General features: G+C 37.2%; 1 protein-coding gene across 1 annotated transcript in view; it reads left to right on the forward strand.

Annotated features, from left to right (window-relative positions):
- The first annotated feature begins 1,346 nt into the window (after window positions 1–1,346).
- Window positions 1,347–26,233, forward strand: part of LOC131840787 (transcription elongation regulator 1) — a 61,426-nt gene continuing 36,539 nt past the window's right edge. The window contains exons 1-12 of the mRNA XM_059188984.1: window positions 1,347–1,687; window positions 4,539–4,875; window positions 5,774–5,927; window positions 6,509–6,718; window positions 7,888–7,983; window positions 10,977–11,108; window positions 11,791–11,894; window positions 12,348–12,525; window positions 13,692–13,778; window positions 14,154–14,394; window positions 15,058–15,208; window positions 16,193–16,310. Of these exons, the coding sequence (XP_059044967.1) occupies window positions 1,491–1,687; window positions 4,539–4,875; window positions 5,774–5,927; window positions 6,509–6,718; window positions 7,888–7,983; window positions 10,977–11,108; window positions 11,791–11,894; window positions 12,348–12,525; window positions 13,692–13,778; window positions 14,154–14,394; window positions 15,058–15,208; window positions 16,193–16,310 (2,005 nt within the window). The 5' untranslated portion in view covers window positions 1,347–1,490. The remainder of the gene's footprint in view (window positions 1,688–4,538; window positions 4,876–5,773; window positions 5,928–6,508; window positions 6,719–7,887; window positions 7,984–10,976; window positions 11,109–11,790; window positions 11,895–12,347; window positions 12,526–13,691; window positions 13,779–14,153; window positions 14,395–15,057; window positions 15,209–16,192; window positions 16,311–26,233) is intronic.

Here is a 26,233-nt window from a genome sequence, read left to right on the forward strand (position 1 = left end):
AACTCGTTATTTTTGTAATTTATTTGTTATTACTGTTATATCATTCATAGCATTATTTAATCAATTGATTATTGTAAGAAAGTTCAAATTGGCGTGTACACATTAGTAGGTGCTAGACATATTGTATATTTCAAATTTATATTTATTAGAGTGTTAATAAATAAACATAGAATATTATGTAAATTTAAAATATAATTATCACTTGTGTGGCTTAACACGTTTGGTATCTACATTATATTTCTTGTGTATAATTATAAAATAAATAACATGAACAACTGACTATCGTTTAAATTAAACCTCGACTCATTTATATTTTTATCTCAACGATCTCGGTGGTCTAGCGGTCTTGCACACCGCTTTACGACCGATGGTCGCGGGTTCGATTCCTCGCACGGCACAAACATTTGTATTCATGAGTATGATTGTTTGTATCGGTTTGGATGTTTTCTATGTATAATAAGTATGTATTTACGAAAAAATACAGATCTAAGTATATGTACACTAGCTTTAGCTAGCTTAACTTGGGTCTAGATGGCGCTGTGTGAATTGTCCTGAGATTAGTATTATTATTGATATTATTATTTATCTGGATCCGACCGTTTACGTCGGTTGGACTAATAGAATTTAATATCTGAATTGTCAATTATACTTAACAGAAAATATTTTTAAATAAATGTACATGTAATACATAATGTCTAATTATATGTTATATGTAAATTTATAAGAATAGTTTTATAAAACAAAATTATGTTTATTTTAATAAAGATTATTACTCATACTATGTCATCTAGTACCAAAATAAAACAAGCCTGTACTATTATTTCAGGTAACTGCTAGATATATTATATTTTTAAAAATATAATAAATAATAATATAATAAAAAATTTAATGCATCTACATGTCACAAAGATGTGACTACATATTTTTATACTTAAAATTCATTATAAACAAGTACAAAGATTTTCGTAAGATTTTAATTTTACATTTAAAGTTAGTTAAAACTGTATATTTTTTTTTGCCATATATAGTAAAATGACTATGGAAAGAATGTTAGTAACATATTTACTTGAAAATTGTAATATTTCATAAAATACGTGAAACAACAAAACTGAATATAATGTCCGATTCCGATTACAAATTAACTAACCATTACGTTTAAACGAGTGGAGAGATTATAATAAAATTTAAGTACACATATGGTCTCATATCCTAGAATACCAACTTATTATTATAATTCATGTAAGCAAAGTTGGGGGATTCAGCTGTGTCAACATGTCAGAAAATACTAGTATCTATGGCCGTAACAGAATAAAAAATAAATATTCACGTTTTCGTTCCCGCCCCGGTACAATAGCCAATGGCGGATAGCGGCCATTTTGTAATTATATTGTGAACGCTTATTCACAATATTCTGGTGTGTTTTTAATAAAAGCTTTAGGCATGAGGACTTAATTGTGTTGTGATTGTGAACATTTTAATATTAATTAATAATGGAGGAAGAATATATGACCTCACAGGACTCGCAGGCTTTATGCGATGTGGTTAACCGTAACAACGATGGTAGTGATTTAGTGAGTGACGCTTCGAAAGAATTCAATGATTCTACAGGTTACGAAGATAGTTATGAAGATGACGAAGGAAACAACAGCTTCAGGGGTCGAGATAACCGTGGACGCGGGAGTTTCAGGTAATATAAACCGTAATATCGTAACAAAATATTTATTTTTGTATAAACGCGGTTTGCTGTTATGCGATGTATATTTTCAATTTTCTTCTATTATTATCATGATCCAGCACGCTTTATTATCAATATTCAATATTTACTAAGTTATTGAGCAGTGTATATAATTTAGAGTGTGGCATATTATTAACTTCAAGGTTCAATTGTTGATAAAAAACACATTAACAATTTCCATACAAATAAATAACTACTTAATTAACAGAGTCGCGTATATTGCACATGCTTCGTTAATGTTGATATTCATTATCGTTTAAAATGTATTTGTTATAATGTGTTGTAATTTATCAATTATATACCTAACATAATTTTATATAAAAATGCAATATTTTAAATATAGTTTAACATATTACTAAAAATTACAAGCATTTTGATTAAACCATTCGTGAAATTAGTAACAACAAAAGCAAAGACAAAAATTATATTATTTATACGACTGTTTTGAGTCTTTTTATGTTTATTTTTTCTATACTACAAGCACAAGGACCCTCGGAATATTTCCTATATTGCTGTTGTGTATAAGAATATAACTAATTGCTGTCTGTACCATTTACAATTGTTTGGTGTCTATATATTACTAGCTGAACCGTGCAACATAGACTGCTTAATATTTTATATCTTATATATAAAATTCTCGTGTCACAGTTTTCGTTCCCATACTCCTCCGAAACAGCTTGACCGATTCTCATGAAATTTTGTGAGTGTATTGAGTAGGTCTGAGAATCGGCCAACATCTATTTTTCATCCCCCTAAATATTAGGGGTAGTCCATCCCTAATTTTTTTTTATTTTAAGGCAAAACAATGTTTGCTGGGACAGCTAGTATTTTTGTAACACTTCATTGCCGCTCCACTTGTATCATGATCATAGTCTGCAGTCTTCCTCTATAATTGTCCAGTCCAACACTAAAAGAATTTTCAAACTTTGAACATTGAAGTTCACCCCAAACATCTAAAACCTACAAATTTTACCTTATTATGAAAGTAGTTATTTTTATTATTATGACATTGGCAAACAAGCATATTATTTATTTTACTTATAGCCTTTATGCTGATAATCATCAGCTTGCCCTAAGACATAGGCCTCCTCCAAGACTCCAGGCTCCTCTGTTACCTTCCTTCTCCATGTTGGTCCACCGCTGCCCTTATATCATCCTCCCACCTCTTTTTCTGTCGTCCTCATTCTCTTTTTTGTTCTCTTGGATACAAATCTATAACATGCTTAGTCCATTTCTCTTTCTGACTTCTTATTGCATGTCCTGTCCACTTCCATTTAAGTTTCTTAATGGTTTTGACTACATCTGTCAGTTTGGTTTTTTCTCTTATATTAGTGAGTTTGATTTTGTCTCTAAGTTTGATGTTTAGAATGCTTCGTGTCATGAATACAGGAATAACAAGCATATGGCCCATCTGATATAATTAGTCTATAACTGTTACTAGATAGAAACAGAAGCTGGAGCGAAATAGAAATAATTGTTATTCAAATAAACTTAATATAAGCACATTTGAATAGTCACATTTTTTTTATTCTACCACTCATTCAGAATGCAGCCTCATCACAAGAAGAATAAGCGAGAAATGTGTGTTGCTCTTTTAAATAAATGTTGTTTTAATTAGATTTACATTAACAAGGAATAGGCATGCGACTGTCGACATAGAAACAGCTATGCACTTAATCTCTGTTCAATCAGATAACATTTAGCACTATGAATTTTAAGTTAGATATTTTCTACAAAAACATTATTATCATTTATAAATTCTTCAATTTTATAATGAGCTTTTTTAGAAAGAAAATATTTTATAAGACATTTGAATCTTTTTTCTGGCAAATTGACTACAGACTCTGGCAGTTGTAAAACCTTATGCAATTTCCATAAAACAAATTACTTTTGTCAAACGGCATTTTGGAAATGTAATCATCATTGTCACCATACAATTAAAAAATGAGTTCTGAATGAATTCCTAACTTCTTAAAACTTTCCGCCTCACACATCTATACATATAAATAAAAATTGGAGTGTCTGTTTGTAATATTGAAATAACCGTTTCTTACTACATGCATATGAATATAAATATGGTACATACACCACAATAATTTTTTTTACAATTTTGTCTGTCTGTCTGTTCTGGCTAATCTCTGAAATGGTATTTTTTTTGGCATGCAGCTGATGTAATAAGGATAGCAGGAATATATAGGCCAGCTTTATTTTAGAAAAATTCTTTTATTTTAAATAATAAAGTTAAATTTGGACTAGGTCGCATGTACAGTTAGTTAGTGAATAAAATCTCATGCATGATGTTTTTTAAGACTTCTGTAGTTCAATGGGTCGTAGTGCTGTTGCAAAAGATATTATTACTTATAATTTGATTATCAGATCATTATATATTTATTTATATATAATACTAGCTGTACACGCGACCTCATCCGCATGGAATTTTACTTTATTTTTCTAAAAAAAAATAGCCATAAGTTAGATAGTTAAGTATTTATCACATTGATTAAGAAAACATCAGATACAGAACATCAACATATTCAGAACTAAGAATAAAAATAAATATGTGATTTAAAAATAATAAAACTATAGGTACAATTAAGAAAAATCACAGGATCTCACCACGTTTTTTTATTTTTATTGAATTCGTTATACTTGAGCAGTGTTTTAACCGCCATGATCACGGGTGAGACTAAAGAGAAATCACAGGATCTTACCATGTTTATTAAATTACATTTTTTATATTGAATTCTTGATTTTTCAACTGCCATTAAGATGGGTAAATAAAACTAATTATTAACTAAAACAGGGCCAGGGGTCGCGGCGGTCCTCCTCCCGGGTGGATGCCGCCACCGATGCGGTTCCGCGGGCGCGGCTACGGTCCCGGCGGACCCCCGATGCGGGGACGAGGCTTCTTCCGCGGCAGGGGCGGCCCCCCGCCTCGCTTCGGCCCGAATAATGGACCGAACTTTGATAACAACTGGGGGCCTATGGGTCCCCCGCCGCCGGGTATGATGGGTGGTCCGCCTCCGTTCGGGCCGCCCCCGGGCATGATGCCGCCCGGTGGGCCGATGGGACCTCCCCCTAATATGATGGGGCAGCCCCCTCCGTTTGGCGGTCCTCCGGGCATGCCACCACCTAATATGGTAAGTTATAGTATTTAATTTTTTTTATGGGTGATTATGGAATGGTGCCCCCGCCTGCGCTAACGGTTTACGCTGGCGGGGCACCAGTGGAAGATGATAAGATGAGTATGAGGTCAGGTCAGTTAGCACATCGTGACAAATTCACGAAGAATTTATCACGGTTTCCAGGGGGAACCGCGTGGAGGTCAACCTGACATGGTATTGCTAGCAATGAGATCATCATTCCATATTACTAACAATCCCTTTTCCCCCCAATAGAATTTCATTAATCTCTTCCACATTGAAGCATTCATCATTAACTTTTCCTTTTTTTTTATTTATGAGTAGTAGTTAGTGGACTAATAAAAAAGTTAATATATACCTTTCAATAAATGTATATATATTTGCCATATAAATTAAAATTCTATTAAAAAATAGGGGTTGATGCTAGATGGGGGAAATTAGAATTGTATGTATTTTTTAATGCATATTATAGATTTTTTTTCTCCTTATCTATCGGCGATCAGCCAATTAGTTTTTATCAGATTTTATAGCTTTCGTTATCTGTCGCTTTGAGTTTTTATATGCTGTTTTAAATCGTAGCCAGAAGTGACCTTTTCAGCCTGCATACGTAATCCCTAGAGTCCAATAGAGTTGTTGCTAAAGGCTTGGTATGATGTATTATTATAGAAAAATAAAAATAAAATGTACAAAAAATTAAAATAGTTGTGGACAACCCTTAACACTTAGGGGTATGATAAATAATAGTAGTATTTATTAGTTTGAATTTCATAATAATCGCTCAATTCGTTTCGGAGGAGTATAGTAACTAACATTGTGACACGAGAATAAGATTTTCAATCCCTTTCGGAAACGTCTCTGTGAGAATGTCACTTAGTTTTGTCGTTTCTTCTTCCAGCCGACCCCAGAACTATGGGTGGAGACACAGTCTGAGAACGGCAAATCATATTACTATCACTCGAGGACCCGAGAAACCACATGGACCAGACCCCAGGAGAATCCCACGTGCAAGGTCATCACACAATCAGAAATGGAAGCGATGACTGTGGCTGGTGAGTTCTTGCTATAGGTATTTTTTAATATATACTAGCTGACCTATGTGACTTCGTTTGCATCACTCTTATTATTATATATCACCCAATTCACATAGTATCTTTTTAAATAGAAATAGACATAATCTTTATTTAAATAAACTTATTATAAGCACTTTTGAATAGTCAAGTTTTTTTTATACTACCGCTCATTCGGAATGCAGACTCATCACAAGAAGAATGAGCAAGAAACTTGTGTGTTGCTCTTGTTATAGCCTATGTATTATTATGATGTATTTATTTAAAACTTTATTGACCAATAAATTATGGTACAAATGGCGGACTTAATGCTATAGGCATATAATAGGGGTGAACAACTCTTCATCCACAGACCAATTATTTTTTTTTTATTGTTGGATAGCACGTGAAGTTACTTTTTTTTTTATATAATAATTTACCAGTTTGACCGCAATCTCACCTGATGTTAAGTGATGATGTTAAGCTGTTACACGCAAGCTCAAATAGTGCCTTCACTCTTAACTTGAAAGACCCAATGTTGTAAGACGATGTCCACGATTTATTTCTATTCTAATTTTCCGCAGGTCAAATGCCAGGGATGGGCGGTCCACAGTCGATGCCAATGAACGGCCCCATGGGGGGCCCGATGGGCGGCCCGCCCATGGGAGGCCCACCGATGGGCATGATGCCCAACGGTATGATGGGCATGATGCCGCCAGGCGTGCAGCCGCCCACCGGCGGGGGATCGCAAGTACCGCACTTCATGACGCAGCCGCCACCCTGGATCAAGGAAGGTTCGTAGAAATAGACATAGAAATAATCTTTATTCAAATAAACTCATTACAAGCACTTTTGAATAGTCATATTTTGATTCTACCACTCATTCGAATGAAAATATATAAGGTACATACATTTTCTTTGTATTGCCGTACTTTATGTGGGGAAAATTTAAGAAATTCTTGTCTGTCTGTTTGTAGAAATTTGAAATAGAAATAATCTTTATTCAAATAAACTTAATGTAAGCACTTTTGAATAGTCAAGTTTTTTGATTCTACCACTCATTCGGAACGCAGACTCATCACAGAAGAATGAGCAAGAGACTTGTGTGTTGCTCTTTGGAATAGATTTTAGATGTACAATTAGCACAGCGCCATCTAGTCCCACGATAAGCAGAACTTGTATTATGGGTACTAGTCAATTGATATAAATACTTAGATTTTCTTTGTAAATACGTGCAAAAAACACCCAGACTGATACAAACAGTCATACACATGAATATAAATGTTTGTACCGTGCGAGGAATCGAACCCGCGACTATCGGAAGTAATGTGCTGAGCTAAACCACTACACCACCAAGGCTATATAGAATATACAATGTTTATCAAAAAATTATCTGTAAATGGGATGTGATCATCTGCATGAATGGCGGTCCTGCACAGTGCGGTTTCTAGAAACTTTCATTCACTTACCATCAGGTGAGCCACATGCTCGTTTGTCCTCTGTATTTTATAAAAAAAACTAGCCCTTGCCCGCGGCTTCGCTCGCATTAATTTATCCCCTTAGGGGTGAAATTTATCAAAATCCTTTCTTAGCGAATGCCTACGTCATAACATCTACCTGCATGCCAAATTTCAGCCCGATCCGTCCAGTGGTTTGGAATGTGCGTTGATAGATCACTATGTCAGTCACCTTTGAGTTATATATATTTAGATGTAATATCTATTATTTTTCTACATTGGGGTCTGTTGTATATGCAACGTGCGTATACCATAAGTTGTTATAGAGGTGGGACGCAGCCACCTCTATAACGACTTATGGTATGGCGTAACTATTAAACATATAAAGAGTGCGTAACTTACCGTCTTTGTATTTGCTCGTGTCTAACAGGGTCTATTACATTATTTTTTATAACACAATGTAAATCATGTATTAGAGGTAGTTTTTAAATAAATTTTTTCTACAGGTGGCAACAAGGACAAGTCGGACGGTCAGAGTCCGTCTGAAGGTGATGAGCTACCACCGGGAGAAGCGCCACCACTCCACCAACCGCCACCCAATGGTAATTAATAAAAAATATATAATAATAACTCAAGATAATTCACACAATGTTATTTAGTCCCGAGCTAAGCAGAGCTTGTGTTATGGGTACTAGGCAACTGATATAAATACTTTTGTAAATATATAAATAACTAGCTGTCCCGGTAAACGTTGTTTTGCGATATAAATTAATAACGCTATAAAGAAATAGGGGTTGATGATAGAAGGGTGAAAATTTAGGATTGTATGTATTTTTGTATGTTGTATCATAAAAAATAGAAACTAAAAATTTTGTCTAAAAGATAAAAAAAAATTTAGGGGTGGACTACCCCTAACATTTAGGGGGATGAAAAATAGATGTTGGCCGATTCTCAGACCTACTCAATACGCTCACAAAATTTCATGAGAATCAGTCAAGCCGTTTCGGTGGAGTATGGGAACGAAAAGTGTGACACGAGAATTTTATGTATAATATCTTAGATATAAAATTCTCATATATGGGTATGGTAGATTTGACATATAAGGATTATAATGGAATGGTGCACCCGCCGGCGCTAACGGTATATGCTGGTTAGGTACCAGTGGAGGATAATAAGGTGAGCGTGAGGTCAGGTCAGTTTGCATATTGTGGTAAATTCACTAGAAATTTATCACGATGGTTTCTAGGGGGAATAGCGTCAATCTAACATGGTACAAAGCTAGTAATAGGGTTATTAGTCCACATTACTAACAATCCTCATGAGTCTGTATTAGATCCAGGGGTGGATCTACCTAAGGGCTTTTTGGCTGCAGTCCAGGACCCCGAGGATGTAAAGGTCCCCCAGTCTCCACTGAAACGATATTTAGAATATTAAAAAATGTCTAGGATGTTAAAATACCTATCATAAGGTTGGCAACCCTGAGATCAATCAACTCATGCAAGTGCGCGTCTATCGAAAGGAACGGGGAATTTCTGGTCGCTCGTTTTTGGTCGGTGTATTTTTTTAGGTGAGTAATATAATGAGGTAGGCCCCTAAGTGGATTTAGCTCAGGGCCTCATAAATTTACGATCCTCGGATGATTAGTGTTAAAGCCAACATTGTAGCCGTAGTTTTTGCTAATTGTGTTGAACAAGCGTTATAATTTTTATTATTTGTATACCTTCAAGTTAGTCGATATTATTATCTACTTTCACTACTGTTTCTAATTGTTTCACAGCTAGTTGATGTTCTAAATTTATTATTTGTAAAAAACTAAAAGACAAAATTAAATGTACTGTTGAACTGTGCATCAGAGTTTGTTATTGACAAATTCCATTGTGTCCACTACGAGACAATTAGACCTACATGAATAAAGAGATGTTATTGATTTTGAAACATGATATGGTAAGAAAGGAAGTAAATAACGCGATGACTGCGAACAGAGATGAATGGAAGCGAAAAACATATTACGACGACCACAAATAAATGGGATAAGGAAGATGATGCAGCAGATGATGATGATTGATTTTGAAACATGTTTCATAGGTCACATGGTGGGCGGAGTCGCTAAGCAATGGGGTCCACATTACTAACCATCTCCTAAGTGAAGGAGATGGTTAGTAATGTGGACCCTTTCCACTCCAATGTCGAGTGTCACTTGCCATTGATTTTGTTCCACCAGCTCCACCGTCAGTGACACTCGACAGTGTAATACTTTTTTAGCGTGGAGCTGGTGGAATACATAGATAAAAGGCTCGGAGTGACTTATGCTACGTTGGGCGATATTTGCGTTTTAAAAAATATATTTAATTTAATTAAAACAATAAAATTATCAAAGTACAAATGTATAATTATGTATAGATCGAACAAGACTGCCCAAAATGCAACAATCAATTATATAAGTTAAGTGTCACTATTCTTGGTAATTTGCTGTTCCTGGTAGCGGTGTCAGCTTATTGTGCCACACACAGCAATTTACCAGGCGTTACGCCATGGTAACTAGTGGAAAGGGTTTCTTTTTGTGGATGATAATGAAATGGTGCTCCCGCCTGCGCTGACGGTTTACACTGGCGGGGCACTAGTGGAGGATGATAAGATGAGCATGAGGTCAGGTCAGTTAGCCCAACGTGACAAATTCACTGGGAATTTATAACAATGGTTTCCAGGAGGAATCGCGTGGAGGTCGACTTAACATGGTACATTGCTAGCAATGGAGTGGAAAGGGTTAAGAGCGTATTAGACTTACATGAATATTTTTTTTTTATTTAACAGTTTTAAAAAAGTAGGTGATTACACTAATAAAAGCTTACGTAATGACAACAAACTAGTTTTACCTAAGTGTCGTTTGACGAAAGTCAGTAATTCGTTTTATGGAAATTGCGTTGGTTTTACAACAAATTCCCAGAGTCTGTAGTCAATTTGCCAGAACAAAAATTCAAATGTGTTGTAAAATATTTTCTTTGTAAAAAAGTTTATTATAAAATTGAAGAATTTATAAATGATAATAATGTTTTTGTAGAAAATATCTAACTTACAATTCATAGCGCTGACAATGTTATCTGATTGAACAGAGATTAAGTGCGTAGCGGTTTTTATGTTGATTGTCGCATGCCTAATCCTTGTTGATAATTAAATATAAGTAATTCAATATTTATGTAAAAGAGCAACACACAAGTTTCTTGCTTATTCTTCTTGTGATGAATCTGCATTCCGAATAAGCGGTAGAATAAAAAAAATTGACTATTCAAAAGTGCTTATATTAAGTTTATTTGAATAAAGATTATTTCTATTTCTTATTTATATATTGAAGTTATCAATGCACAAAATATCAAGGTAAAAGTAATTTATATAACTTCAATGCACAAAATACCAAGGTAAAAGTACACGTGGCGGACTAACGCCTTACGGCATTTTCTACCGGTCGACCGCAGGTTGTGCAGAGAGACCGTAGGCGGTGCAAGTATAAACCATAAGAAAAATAATACCTATGTCATAAATAATATATATTTCGATACTTACTTTGAAAGATACTTATTTTGAAATGTATGTTTTGTAGGTAACATGGTGGGCGGGTTCCCGGGGGCGGGCGGGGCGGGCGGGGCCGCGTGGGGCTCGTGGGGCTGGCCGCCGCCGCTGGCGGGGCAGCCGCCGCCGGCCGCCGCGCCCGCCGGGCCCGACCACGGACACGGTACGGTTTTTTTTTTTATCTTCAATAAATCCTCCTTCAGAAACGTTTTTTCCAGACTGCTTGCTGTAGGCCGTAGCGAGCCTTTACAGCTTCACCGGACGATAGGAGGCGAGTGCAGGTGGCAATCCAAACCAAAGGAAGTACTTACGAGTTAAATGTTAGAACTCGGCCATTGAACAGTGAACACTAGGCTTCCGAATTATATCCGAACTAAAGTTCGGATTTCACTATAACCTCCAAGGCATCATCAGGCAATGGATCTATCCATTGCCTGATGATGCCTTGTTCGGAGGCAAAACGTAACGCAATATGGTAGTAGATCCAATAACTATCGGAATTTGATCACCAATAGAGAAACTGGTAACGGTAGTCAAATTTCCACACTGAATATTTGTAGTCTTATACATGCTAATTGTAGCAGAATTAAACAAACGTTAAAAAAAATTGCAATACTAAAATTATAAACATAAAAGTTTGTAAGTGTGGATGTTTGTTACTCTTTCACGCAAAAACTACTTACCGGATTTTGATGTAACTTTACAGTAATATAGCTTATGCATCAGAGTACCCATGTAAAATTTCTATATGAAATATGTGTGTTACATATTTCATATAGAAATTTTATATGGGTGAAACCGAAGACAGAGCTAGTAATCAATGAAATGATTTTGTCTGTCTACAGGATCTCAGATGTCTACAGGCACCGGGGCTCCGCTGACGGCTGACGGAGCGCCCGGGGATTCCCCAGCGAGGACACAAACACTTCCGTTCAAAAAGGATGATACGGTTAGTGTGTGATTTATAAATGAAATTCTTGTTCCGAATAGTGATATAGATCTTTCATACAACACTGCTCCTGTTTCACAGAAAGTTGAAGTTCCACCGTATATAGTATTGTTAAATTATATTAAATTTTGTATAATTTTTTTTTATATATTCATAGTATTACATAGTTCTATGTTACATTCTATTTATTGTATTTTTTATGCGCGGAAAGCACTTCGAAATTCGATAAAAACATAAATAGCAAATAGTGCAGTTATAATAATAATCTCAGGACAATTCACACAGCGCCATCTAGTCCCAAGTTAAGCTAGCTAGAGCTTGTATTACGGGTACTAGATAACTGATACAAGTGCACAGATAATTTAGCACCAATACAATTACTCATGATTGCGCCCTAATTTTCCATGCGTCCTAGCGTATGTGCCATGTAAAGGCAGCTATGATTGTGTTCAGTGGCGGAGTTCAGCACGAGAAGAAGGCGAGGACGCGACGAGCAGACAGCTGGCCGCCGCCACCGCAGCGGCGGCCGAGTGGAGCACCCACCGCGCCCCCGACGGCCGCCCCTACTACCACCACGCGCAGCGCCAGGAGAGCGTCTGGGCCAAGCCCAAGCCCATGCGGGACCTAGAAGGTGAGCACCCACCGCGCCCCCGACGGCCGCCCCTACTACCACCACGCGCAGCGCCAGGAGAGCGTCTGGGCCAAGCCCAAGCCCATGCGGGACCTAGAAGGTGAGCACCCACCGCGCCCCCGACGGCCGCCCCTACTACCACCACGCGCAGCGCCAGGAGAGCGTCTGGGCCAAGCCCAAGCCCATGCGGGACCTAGAAGGTGAGCACCCACCGCGCCCCCGACGGCCGCCCCTACTACCACCACGCGCAGCGCCAGGAGAGCGTCTGGGCCAAGCCCAAGCCCATGCGGGACCTAGAAGGTGAGCACCCACCGCGCCCCCGACGGCCGCCCCTACTACCACCACGCGCAGCGCCAGGAGAGCGTCTGGGCCAAGCCCAAGCCCATGCGGGACCTAGAAGGTGAGCACCCACCGCGCCCCCGACGGCCGCCCCTACTACCACCACGCGCAGCGCCAGGAGAGCGTCTGGGCCAAGCCCAAGCCCATGCGGGACCTAGAAGGTGAGCACCCACCGCGCCCCCGACGGCCGCCCCTACTACCACCACGCGCAGCGCCAGGAGAGCGTCTGGGCCAAGCCCAAGCCCATGCGGGACCTAGAAGGTGAGCACCCACCGCGCCCCCGACGGCCGCCCCTACTACCACCACGCGCAGCGCCAGGAGAGCGTCTGGGCCAAGCCCAAGCCCATGCGCGACCTAGAAGGTGAGTGACTCGCACACGAGGCGCTACCACACACCGATGAGTGGACCACACCATATGTGACTTGGTCATTCATTCATAATTTAAGAGTTGTGCTCTTGTCGGTGGAGCTCCCGCCACCTTCCGCATTCTTCTATCAGTCTTTTTAGCTGTTGATACGATACGACTCTAACTTTTTCGTTAACTTGTTCGATGTAGCTGTGTCTTGAATGTACAAAATTCTTTTGAAGAATTAAGGCCGGCTTCCCACGAGCCACCAACAAAGTTTGCCAAAGTTTATAACTTGTCTAAAATATGGACGTAAACGAAAAAGTATTAAAGCTTTTTAAAATACAAATTAATCAATTATTTGTCTCCAGCCTCCCTTATACCATCAAAAATGTTGACGTCACAACCAATTCGTCCGTTAGTCGCAAAAACAAATCTAATAACATTAAACAATCTAATACTTATTTATTTTCTGTTCTAGAACTACAAGCGAAAATCGCTGCTGAAAAAGGTGAAAAACTGGACAACAAGATTGAAAAGATTATTATTGATGATTCTAAGATTGAAGGTTAGTTATTTTTGTTAAGGGTCAATATTTAATTAATTATATACTATAAAGATTGCTTTTAGTGAACAGCTATATTCTTTATACTATGTAATGATTATAGTGCTCGTTCAACTGTCACGATTGCTTGCGTAAACGTATCTCGGGCTACGGGTCTTACCCACTTTGAATGTTACAAGGAAATTTCAAGTAAATACATAACTGTCTCTATTTAAGTGCATATTGCGTACTTTGTAATTTCATTCATAATTAATTCCATTACACACATTTCTTACAAAGCCGCTGTATTTTATTTTCACACCGATATCAACTTTAACAGGCTATTCGAGTGCTCAAATTTGAATAAACCCTTTTCTAATTTATTCTTGGTGACCACAGTGATCGACGTGGACGCTCACGACGAGGCTCAAGCGGCGGCGGAAGCGGAAAGACGAGCCGAGGCCGAACGAGCGTCGGCGGCCGAGCGCGAGCGAGTCGCGGCCGAGGCCGAGCGCGAGCGGGCCGCCGCCGCCGAGGCCGAGCGCGAGCGAGCCGACAAGGAGAAGGCCGACAAGGACAAGGCCGCCAAGCTCGACCGCAGCAGGCCCATCACCAGCACGCCCATCGCCGGCACTCTCTGGTCTGTACACCTAAATAAAAACATCCGCTACATCATATTTACTGAGCAAAGCCTATTACTCACTAAACGATTACTTGAATGACAAACATGCACGGCAATAGTTGTTCATGCACGGGATTTTCATTTAATGTTAGACATAGACACCTATATAAATATACATTGTAAATAAACTGGCTTTAAAAAAAAGTAATTCAATTGAGTTTCCTGCCAGTTCTTCTCAATTGAATCTGTATACTGTCCAGTAGTAGGTAGGGAAAAAATATTAATACAAAAAATTTTGATTTGTGATAAAATGTTCAAGTGATTCTGTATCACACTTACTTGACATTTGATCACATAACATTTATGATTCATTCATAAACCACTTACAATTTTTGACTTGATTTTATTAGATTAAAAACGTCTGCATCACACTTGATATTTTATCACAAATCCCTCGTGATTTTTTATTGTATTTGATTAACAATCCAAATTCAAATTCAAAATATCTTCATTCATGTAGGTCTATTACAGACTCTTATGATATGTCAAATCTACCGTCACTTCGCTATGATTTCGAGATGAGAACAACTGACAAGAAACTCAGCTCGTATTCTTTTCAAATTAATGTTATGCATATTTACAATAAAGCGGATTGATTTTTAAATTCAAATTTGTTGTCAGGTGCGTGGTATGGACTGGCGACGGGCGCGTGTTCTTCTACAACCCGACGGCGACCACCAAGTCTGTGTGGGAGCGACCTCCGGAACTTATGGGACGTGCAGACGTCGACCGAGCCGTCAGCAAACCACCGCAGCAGGTGCTCGAGCTGCAGGTGAGCAAACAGACAAATAGATATATAAATATATCCTAATAATATTATAAACGCAAATTTTTGTGAGTATGGTTGGATGTATGTTTGTTTCTTTAACCCAAAAACTACGGATTTTGATGAAATAGAAATATAAATAATCTTTATTCAAATAAACTCATTACAAGCACTTTTGAATAGTCATATTTTGATTCTACCACTCATTCGGAATGCAGACTCATCACAAGAAGAATGAGCAAGAAACTTGTGTGTTGCACTTTTAAATAAATGTTGTTTTAAGTAGATTTACATTAACAATGATTAGGCATGCGATAATCAACATAGAAACCGCTATGCACTCAATCTTTGTTCTATCAGATAACATTGTCAGCGCTATGAATTTTAAGTTAGATGTTTTCTACAAAATTATCATTTATAAATTCTTCAATTTTATAATAAGCTTTTTTACAAAGAAAACGTTTTATAAGACATTTGAATCTTTTTTCTGGCAAATTGAGTACAGACTCTGGCAGTTTGTTGTAAAACCTTACGCAATTTCCATAAAACGAATTACTAACTTTCGTCAAATGGCACTTAGGTAAAACTAATTTGTTGTTTGTATTTTTTACAAAGGAAATGTTTTATAAGGCATTTGAATATTTTTTTCTGACAAATTTATTTATTTATTTATTTATATACTCTTTATTGCACCAGGAAAAATTACATTAATAGAGTAATTAAAATAAAAGGGTACAAAAGGCGGCCTTATCGCTTATGCAATCTCTTCCAGGCAACCTTTGGGTAGAGGAGAAAAAAAAACAAAAGGTGGGAGGTGGCACTAGAATAGGAGAGAAAAAAAAAAACATAATAATAATAATGACAAATGAATAATAATGAATAACATAACATATTACATATATAAACAGTATACACCAATATTAATATTATATATATATATAAAATTGAGTATAAAATGGTAAGATTGAAGTTGTGATATGTTGTTTGCAGCGTAAGGAAGGTGGTAACGGTACAGAGGCTACCCCCAACGGAGATCGGAAGCGGCCCGCAGACACAGACTCCGACGACAGTGATGCTGATCCGCCTAAGAAACCCAACCTTGACGAAGGTCAGTCAATCAATCAATCAATCAATCAATCAATCAATCAATGAAAAAATATTTATTCATATAGGAAGTTGTTTTTTTTTTATACCACGTAGGTAGCAAACAAGCATACGGTCTGATGGTAAACGGTTACCGTAGCCTATGGACGCCTGAAACACTAGGGGTGTCACATACGCGTTGACGACCCTTAAGAAACCTTAATATACCCTTCTTAAAAAACCTCACAACATGGTAGCTAACTAGCAAACTATTGAAGGAAGAGAGCTGGATCTCCAGGAAATTGATTTTATTTCAAATTTTACCTTACCATAATAATATACCTTACCATCCAGTTCAGTCTACAGATTCAATTGGGAACTGGCAAGACAAGCCTTTAAAACAGGTTAAAATTTTTTTTTTAAAGATTTGGTGTATGTTGTATTATTTTATTAGGTTTTTGTAAAGAACTTTAAAAATGCGTGAAGTAATTTTTTTTAAATTTATATCTTTTAACAATACCTACCTTTTTTTCTTGACACATTGTCAATTAATGTTGATTATTATATAAATACATTTTAATTATTAGTCGTCTTTATGGATCGTTTATGTAATGTAAATATATAGAAATCCGGCTCGAAAGGACTAGAAATGTTTTTAGAATATAAACTAGAGGGTGCGTGTGTGCGCGGGCCTCAAGAGGCCCGCGAGGCGTTGTCGCTGATTTTTTTTGTGAAGACGGTTTTCTTTTCGAATAGACTTGGTTGGCAAGTAGAGTTGTCTGTTTTGATACGAAATCATTCATGTGACTTCAAATTGTAACAGTGTGGCAAAACTTTATGTTGTAATGTTCACAATACAAAACCTAACCTAACCTACCTTTCTGTATACTATATTAGTCTAGGGTCAAGTTTTTAATGTAGAGATTAACCTACCTTTTTGTTTACTATATTATTCTGAGGGCATAATTTCTACTGTAAGAGTCGCAATAGAAATCCTAACCAAACGTAACTTTCAGTATACCATTTCGACCTGTGGCTTTAATTTTTATTGCAATAGGCACAATACAAAACCTCACATTACCTACCTTTCTGTATACTATATTAATTTGGGTTCACAGTTTATAATGTAGAAATCATAATACAAAACCTAACCTAACCTACTTTTTTGTTTACTATATTATTCTGAGGCCATAATTTCTACTGTAAGAGTCGCAATACAAAACCTAACCTAACCTACCTTTCTATATACCATTTCGACTTTTTATTTTTTTTTATTTTGGCTTAGCTACCCGGGTGACAAAAACATTTCGTCCATACATTGTCAACTCCTTCTAATAGTTTACTATGAAAACCGATGTATCAAACTTACATCGGTTTTCATAGTAAAGTTTTCCAAATAATTTTGATAAAAGCCTTAGGGTTATTATTTATCGTAGGTAAAGGACCTATGATAAATAATAACCACTCAACACTCTTTTAATTAAAATATCATAAATATTAAAATCGGAGAAAGTTTTTAGCGCTGGCAATACTAAGATTCAATGCCATCCCATAAAAGCGGACTCGCTGCATGGTTACAATGTACCAAAATAAAAAAATCTTCCAAATTTTGTTCAAAGCCAACCTCGGCGACCATCTTGGATTTTTCCATTTTGATACTTCTGACGTATATATTACATGACGACAGATATATTTCGTCCATATAATGTACAGAGACACGGTCCTTTTAAAATATTCGGTCGGTTCCTTAGTAAATATTACTTACTACGAAAATCTATGCATGGTGTTGCCCCCTAATTTTACAAAAAATTGCATAAAACTATTAAGATGAGATTTATTATAGATACCCGTCACTTTTATGTTTAAATGTCGAAAAAAAATTCCCACATTTAAGGTTTGCAAAATTACCCAAAAATCGGGGAAAATTTGTAGCCTATATAATACTTCACGTCTTTGCTCCATAGAAGTAACTTGCTGTAAGAAATAAAATACTACCCCAAAAATGAGTTTTAAAACGTCCCTAAACTTGTCATCGGGAATAAAGTACCCTAACTCGGCCGCCATCTTGAATGATTCCATTTTAAATAGTTGTTTTAACATATACACCTTGGTGAGAAACATTTCGTCCATACATTGTACAGAGCCAAGGTAACTCCTTCTAGTAGTTCCTAAGTACTGTTTACAATGGAAATCTATATATGGTGTTGCCAGCTCATTTTAACAAAAAACACCTAAGACCCCTTGGGGATTATTTTTGACAGATCGTCATCATTGTTTGGTCTAAAATGATGAAACAAAAAATTCCACGTTTTTTTTTACTTCTCTCCGATATTACCCTAAAATCGGGGAAAATTTTTAGACCAGATAGTGCTTCGTACCCAGAGTTTCCACTGTTCCATAAAAGTCAACTCGCTGCAGTGACGATGGGTACCTGAAAATTGAATTTAAAAAAGTACCCTAACTCGGCCGCCATCTTAGATTTTTACTTCTTAATACTTTTGACGTATTCACCCTAATAACAGAAACATTTCGTCCATACATTATGTAGAGTCTCGGTGACTTCTTCTTGTACTATTCCCTAAGAAAACTGATCTAAGATGTTGCCAAATAATTGTGACAAAAACCAATAAGGGGATGATTTTTGACAGATATCCATCATTATTTTGTTTGAAATATCGAAAAAAAAATCCCACATTTTGGACTTGTCTTCTAAATTACCCAAAATCGGGGAAAATTTTCATACCATTTTTCCTTTTTCGTCCATATATTGTACAGAGACACGATCCTTCTAGTGGGTCCTTAGTAAATATTACTTTTTACGAAAATCGATGCATGGTGTTGCCACCTAATTTTACAAAAAATCGCATATAACTATTAAAATGATATTTATTATAGATCTCCGTTGCTCTTATATATAGTTTGTCGAAAAAAAAATCCCACATTTTGGGTTTGCAAAATTACCCAAAAAACGGGGAACATTTGTAACCTAGGTAATATTTCGAACCGAAATCTACCACGGCTCAATAAAGGTCGACTCGCTGCAGGGAAGCCAGGTAAATTTATCATCAGAGAAAAAATACTCAAACTCGGCCGCCACCTTGGATTTTTCCTTTTTTAAATACTTTTAACTTATCCACTTTGGTGACAGAAACATTTTGTCCATACATTGTACAGATGTAAGGTGACTCCTTCTAGTACTTCCTTAGTACTGTTTACTATGAAAATTAGTTAATACTTCGCACCGAGAGTTTCCATTCCTCAATAGAAGTCAGTTCGCTGCAGGGTTGATAGGTGCCACAAAACTGAATTTACTAAAAAGACCTTAAAATTGTCATAATAAATAAAGTATCCTAATTCGGCCGCCATCTTGGATTTTTCCTTTTTAAATACTTTTAACACATACATTTTGGTGACAGAAACACTTCATATATACATTGTACAGAGCCCAGGTTACACCTCTAGTTCCTTAGTACGGTTTACTATGAAAATCGATGTATGGTGCTGCCAGATGATTTTGACAAAAACCACCTAGGATCCTTTGGGGGATGATTTTGAACCAATGCTCATCACTGTTTTGTTCAAATTAACGAAAAAAAAAATTCCCACGTTTTTTTACTTTTCTCCGAAATTACCCCAAAATCGGGGAAAATTTTTAGACCAGGTAAAATTTTCCACCGAGAGTTTCCATTGCTCTATAGAAGTCAACTCGCGTCAGGGATTAATTGTACCCCAAAATTGAATTTTAAAAAGTCCCTAAAATTGTCAACATAAATTAAGTACCCTAACTCGGCCGCCATCTTAGATTTTTACTTTTTAATACTTTTGACATATTCACCCTAGTGACAGAAACATTTCGTTCATACATTGTATAGAGCCTCAGCGACTCCTTCTAGTTCTATTCTCTAAGAAAACTGATGTAAGGTGTTGCCAGATAATTCTGACAAAAAACACCTAAACTCAATAGGGGGATTGTTTTTGACAGATTTTCATCATTCTTTTGTTTGAAATGTCCAAAAAAAATTTTCCCACTTTTTAGGACCTATCTCAAAAATTACCCTAAAATCGGGGAAAATTTTTATACCAGGTAATACTTTGTGTTGAGACACATCATCTCTCCATAGTAGTCGACTGGCTGTGGGGTTGCCAAGTGTCCTAAAACTACATTTAAAAATATCCCAATTTTTCTCCGAAAAGCAAAACTCCCCTATCTCTGCCGCCATCTTGGATTTCTAAAATTTCATAATTTTCCCTAGAGGCCGAGTCCTTCGGCTATCCGACGCCGTACAGTGCGTTGAGCTAGCATACTCGTAGGTACCCTATCAATTTCAGTTTTTGAAGCTAGACCTCAATTTCAAAATTTGTCCGATGATGTATGGGTGTTGCCAGCAAATTCTGAAGAAATCCACCTAAAACCCTTCAGGGGACGATTTGTAGTAGACCAAAACGAGTTCTTCATTTAAAATGTCAAAAAAAAAATTTCCCACTTTATGGGACTTTTTTCCAAAATTAACCCAAAATCGGGGAAAAATTTTAGACCTGGCAAATCTTCTTACTCAGACTTACCCATGTCAGTAGGTGGCGTTTAGCTGCAGGGTTGCCATGTGCAGCAAAAACTCGATTGAAAATATCCCAAATTTTTTCCAAAAACTAAATCTCCCATAGCTTGGTCGCCATCTTGGATTTTTGAAATTTCATAATTTTCCCTAGAGGCCGGGTCTTTCAGCCTCCCAATGCCCTATAATAGGGATCGGTAGCTCCCCCGCAAGTACCCTAGGAATTTCAGTTTTTGGAGAGACACCCCAATTTCTATTTTGGTCAAACCATGTATGGGTGTTGCCAGCAAATTCCAACAAAACCCACCTAAAACCCTTTAGGGGATGTTTCTCGATAGGCCTTGATGCCTCTTTTGTCAAAAATGCCGAAAAAATTTTTTCCCACTTTTTGGGACATTTCTCCCAAATTACCCTAAATTCGGAAATTCTTTTTATCGCTGGCAATACTTCTTACCGAGACCCATCATCGCCCCATAGAAGCCGACTCGCTGCGGGGTTGCCCTGTACCTAAAAAATGATTTTGAAAATAATCCGGATTTTTAGGACCAAATTCACACGCCCCCAACTCGTCGGCCATCTTGGATTTTCGAAATTTCATAATTTTCCCTAGAGGTCGGGTCCTTCGAGTTTCCTATGCCCTACAACCGGTGTCGCCAGCACCCCCGCAACTACCCTGGGAATTTCGGTTTTTGAAACCCTAGAAAATTTTCAACCAGTTTTTGGCAATTTTTTCGCCGCCATCTTGGATTTTAATTTTTTGTTTTTACGCCATATTCTGGGTCCCGCCGAGACGTGCCAAATCACTCTTTGAACGGAATCGATCCGAGCGAAACTGTAAAAGTTAGCCGCCATCTTTGTCCGCCATCTTGGATTTTCCCAAATTTCGGAATTTTCTCGTGGTCACCCTAGCCAAAGGAACATTTCCCCCATACATCGTCTCGACCCCCGGACGCTCCTTCTGGGAGAACAACTATGTCAATCAGTGAGTGAGTCACCGTAATGCAGCTTTATATATTATAGACTAGAGGGTGCGTGTGTGCGCGGGCCTCAAGAGGCCCGCGAGGCGTTGTCGTTGATTTTTTTTGTGAAGACGGTTTTCTTTTCGAATAGACTTGGTTGGCAAGTAGAGTTGTCTGTTTTGATACGAAATCATTCAGGTGACTTCCAATTGTAACAGTGTGGCAAAACTTTGTGTTGTAATGTTCACAATACAAAACCTAACCTAACCTACCTTTTTGTTTACTATATTATTCTGAGGCCATAATTTCTACTGTAAGAGTCGCAATACAAAACCTAACCTAACCTACCTTTTTGTTTACTATATTATTCTGAGGCCATAATTTCTACTGTAAGAGTCGCAATACAAAACCTAACCTAACCTACCTTTTTGTTTACTATATTATTCTGAGGCCATAATTTCTACTGTAAGAATCGCAATACAAAACCTAACCTAACCTACCTTTCTATATACCATTTCGACTTTTTATTTTTTTTTATTTTGGTTTAGCTACCCGGGTGACAAAACCATTTCGTCCATACATTGTCAACTTCTTCTAATAGTTTACTATGAAAACCGTTGTAACAACTTACATCGGTTTTCATAGTAAAGTTTTCCAAATAATTTTGATAAAAGCCTTAGTTATTATTTATCGTAGGTAAAGGACCTATGATAAATAATAACCACTCAACACTCTTTTAATTAAAATATCATAAATATTAAAATCGGGGAAAGTTTTTAGCGCTGGCAATACTGAGATTCAATGCCATCCCATAAAAGAGGACTCGCTGCATGGTAACCATGTACCAAAATAAAATATCTTCCAAATTTTGTTCAAAGTCAACCTCGGCGGCCATCTTAGATTTTTCCATTTTGATACTTCTGACATATATTACATGACGACAGATATATTTCATCCATATATTGTACAGAGACACGGTCCTTTTAGTGGGTCCTTAGTAAATATTACTTTCTACGAAAATCTATGCTTGGTGTTGCCACCTAATTTTACAAAAAATTGCATAAAACTATTAAGATGAGATTTATTATAGATCCCCGTCACTTTTATGTTTAAAAATGTCGAAAAATAATTTCCCGCATTTAAGGTTTGCAAAATTACCCAAAAATCGGGGAAAAATTGTAGCCTACATAATACTTCACGTCTTTGCTCCATAGAAGTAACTTGCTGTAAGGAATAAAATAGTACCCCAAAAATGAGTTTTAAAACGTCCCTAAACTTGTCATCGGAAATAAAGTACCCTAACTCGGCCGCCATCTTGAATGATTCCATTTTAAATAGTTTTAATATATACACCTTGGTGAGAAACATTTCGTCCATACATTGTACAGAGCCAAGGTAACTCTTTCTAGTAGTTCCTAAGTACTGTTTACAATGGAAATCGATGTATGGTGTTGCCAGCTCATTTTGACAAAAACCACCTAAGACCCCTTGGGGATTATTTTTGACAGATCGTCATCATTGTTTGGTCTAAAATGATGAAAAAAAAATCCCACGTTTTTTTTTACTTCTCTCCGATATTACCCTAAAATCAGGGAAAATTTTTAGACCAGATAGTGCTTCGTATCGAGAGTTTCCACTGTTCCATAAAAGTCAACTCGCTGCAGTGACGATGGGTACCTGAAAACTGAATTTAGTAACAGAAACATTTCGTCCATACATTATGTAGAGCTTCGATGACTTCTTCTTGTACTATTCCCTAAGAAAACTAATCTAAGGTGTTACCAAATAATTCTGATAAAAATCACGTAAAACCCATAAGGGGATGATTTTTGACAGATATCCATCATTATTTTGTTTGACATATCGAAAAAAATTCCCACTTTTTTGGACTTGTCTTCTAAATTACCCTAAAATCGGGGAAAATTTACATACCGTTTTTCCGTTTTCATCCATATATTGTACAGAAACACGGTCCTTAGTCAAAATTCCCACATTATGGGTTTGCAAAATTACCCAAAAATCGGGGAATATTTGTAGCCTAGATAATATTTCGAACCGAAATCTACCATGACTCAATAAAGGTCGACTCGCTGCAGGGAAGCCAGGTACACCAAAATATATTCCTAAATTTATCATCAGAGATAAATTACTTAAACTCGGCCGTCATCTTGGATTTTTCCTTTTTGAATATTTTTAATTTATCCACTTTGGTGACAGAAACATTTTGTCCATACATTGTACAGAGCTAAGGTGACTCCTTCTAGTAGTTCCTTAGTACTGTTTACTATGAGAATTAGTTAATACTTCGCACCGAGAGTTTCCATTCCTCAGTACAAGTTAATTCGTTGCAGGGATGATAGGTGCCACAAAACTGAATTTTAAAAAGTACTTAAAATTGTCATCATAGATAAAGTATCCTCACTCGGCCGCCATCTTGGATTTTTCCTATTTAAATACTTTTAACATATACACAGAGCCCAGGTTACATACACCTAGGAGTTCCTTAATACGGTTTAGTATGAAAATCGATGTATGGTGTTGCCAGGAGATTTTGACAAAAACCACCTAGGACCCTTTGGGGGATGATTTTGGACCAACGCTCATAACTGTTTTGTTCAACTTAACGAAAAAAAAAATTTCCCACGTTTTTTTACTTTTCTTCGAAATTACCCCAAAATCGGGAAATTTTTTTAGACCAGGTAATATTTCCCACCGAGAGTTTCCATTGCTCTATAGAAGTCAACTCGCTACAAGGTTTAGTGGTACCTCAAAATTGAATTTTTAAAAGTCCCTAAAAATGTCAACATAAATTAAGTACCCCAACTCGGCCGCCATCTTAGACTTTTACTTTTTAATACTTTTGACATATTCACCCTAGTAACAGAAACATTTCGTTCATACATTGTACAGAGCCTCGGTGACTCCTAGTACTATTCTCTAAGAAAACTGATGTGAGGTGTTGCCAGATAATTCTGACAAAAACCACCTAAAATCAATAGGGGGATTGTTTTTGACAGATTTTCATCATTCTTTTGTTTGAAATATCCAAAAATTATTGTCCCACTTTTTAGGACTTATCTCAAAAATTACCCTAAAATTGGGGAAAATTTTTATACCAGGTAATACTTTGTGTTGAGACACATCATCTCTCCATAGAAGTCGACTGGCTGTGGGGTTGGCAAGTGTCCTAAAACTACATTTAAAAATATCCCAAATTTTCTCCGAAAAGCAAAACTCCCCTATCTCTGCCGCCATTTTGGATTTTTACTTCTTAATACTTTTGACGTATTCACCCTAGTAGCAGAAACATTTCGTCCATACATTATGTAGAGCTTCGGTGACTTCTTCTTGTACTATTCCCTAAGAAAACTGATCTGAGGTGTTGCCAGATAATTCTGACAAAAACCACCAAAAACCCTTAAGGGGATGACTTTTGACAGATTTTCATCATTCTTTTGTTTGAAATGTCGAAAAAAAAATTTCCCACTTTTTAGGACCTGTCTCAAAAAATACCCCAAAATCAGGGAAAATTTTCATACCAGGTAATACTTTGTGTCAAGAGACATCATCTCTCCATAGAAGTCGACTCGCTGCGGGGTTGCCATGTGTCCTAAAACAACATTTAAAAATGTCCCAAATTTTATCCGAAACGCAAAACTCCCCTATCTCTGCCGCCATCTTGGATTTCTAAAATTTCATAATTTTCCCTAGAGGCCGGATCCTTCGGCTATCCGACGCCGCACAGTGCGTTGAGCTAGCACACTCGTAGGTACCCTATCAATTTCAGTTTTTGAAGCTAGACCTCAATTTCAAAATTTGTCCCATGATGTATGGGTGTTGCCAGCAAATTCTGACAAAATTCCCCTAAAACCCTTCAGGGGACGATTTTTGGTAGACCAACAAGACTTTTTCATTTAAAATGTCGAAAAAAATTTTTCCCACTTTATGGGACTTTTCTCCAAATTTAACCCAAAATCGGGGAAAATTTTTAGCCCTGGCAAATCTTCTTACTGAGACTTACCCATGTCAGTAGGTGGCGTTTAGCTACGGGGTTGCCATGTGCAGCAAAAACGCGATTGAAAATATTCCAAAATTTTTCCAAAAACTAAATCTCCCATAGCTTGGCCGCCATCTTGGATTTCTGAAGTTTCATAATTTTCCCTAGAGGCCGGGTCTTTCAGCCTCCCACTGCCCTACAATAGGGATCGGTAGTATCCCCGCAAGTACCCTAGGAATTTCAGTTTTTGGAGAGACACCCCAATTTCTATTTTGGTCAAACCTGTATGGGTGTTGCCAGCAAATTCCAACAAAACCCACCTAAAACCCTTTAGGGGATGTTTCTCGATAGGCCTTGATGCCTCTTTTGTCAAAAATGTCGAAAAAAATTTTTCCCACTTTTTGGACCATTTGTCCCAAATTACCCCAAATTCGGGAAT

This window comes from Achroia grisella, unplaced genomic scaffold (assembly GCF_030625045.1).
Source record: "Achroia grisella isolate CSIRO2021 unplaced genomic scaffold, CSIRO_AGI_Agris_v1 utg149, whole genome shotgun sequence".
NCBI classification, from domain to species: Eukaryota; Metazoa; Arthropoda; class Insecta; order Lepidoptera; family Pyralidae; genus Achroia; species Achroia grisella.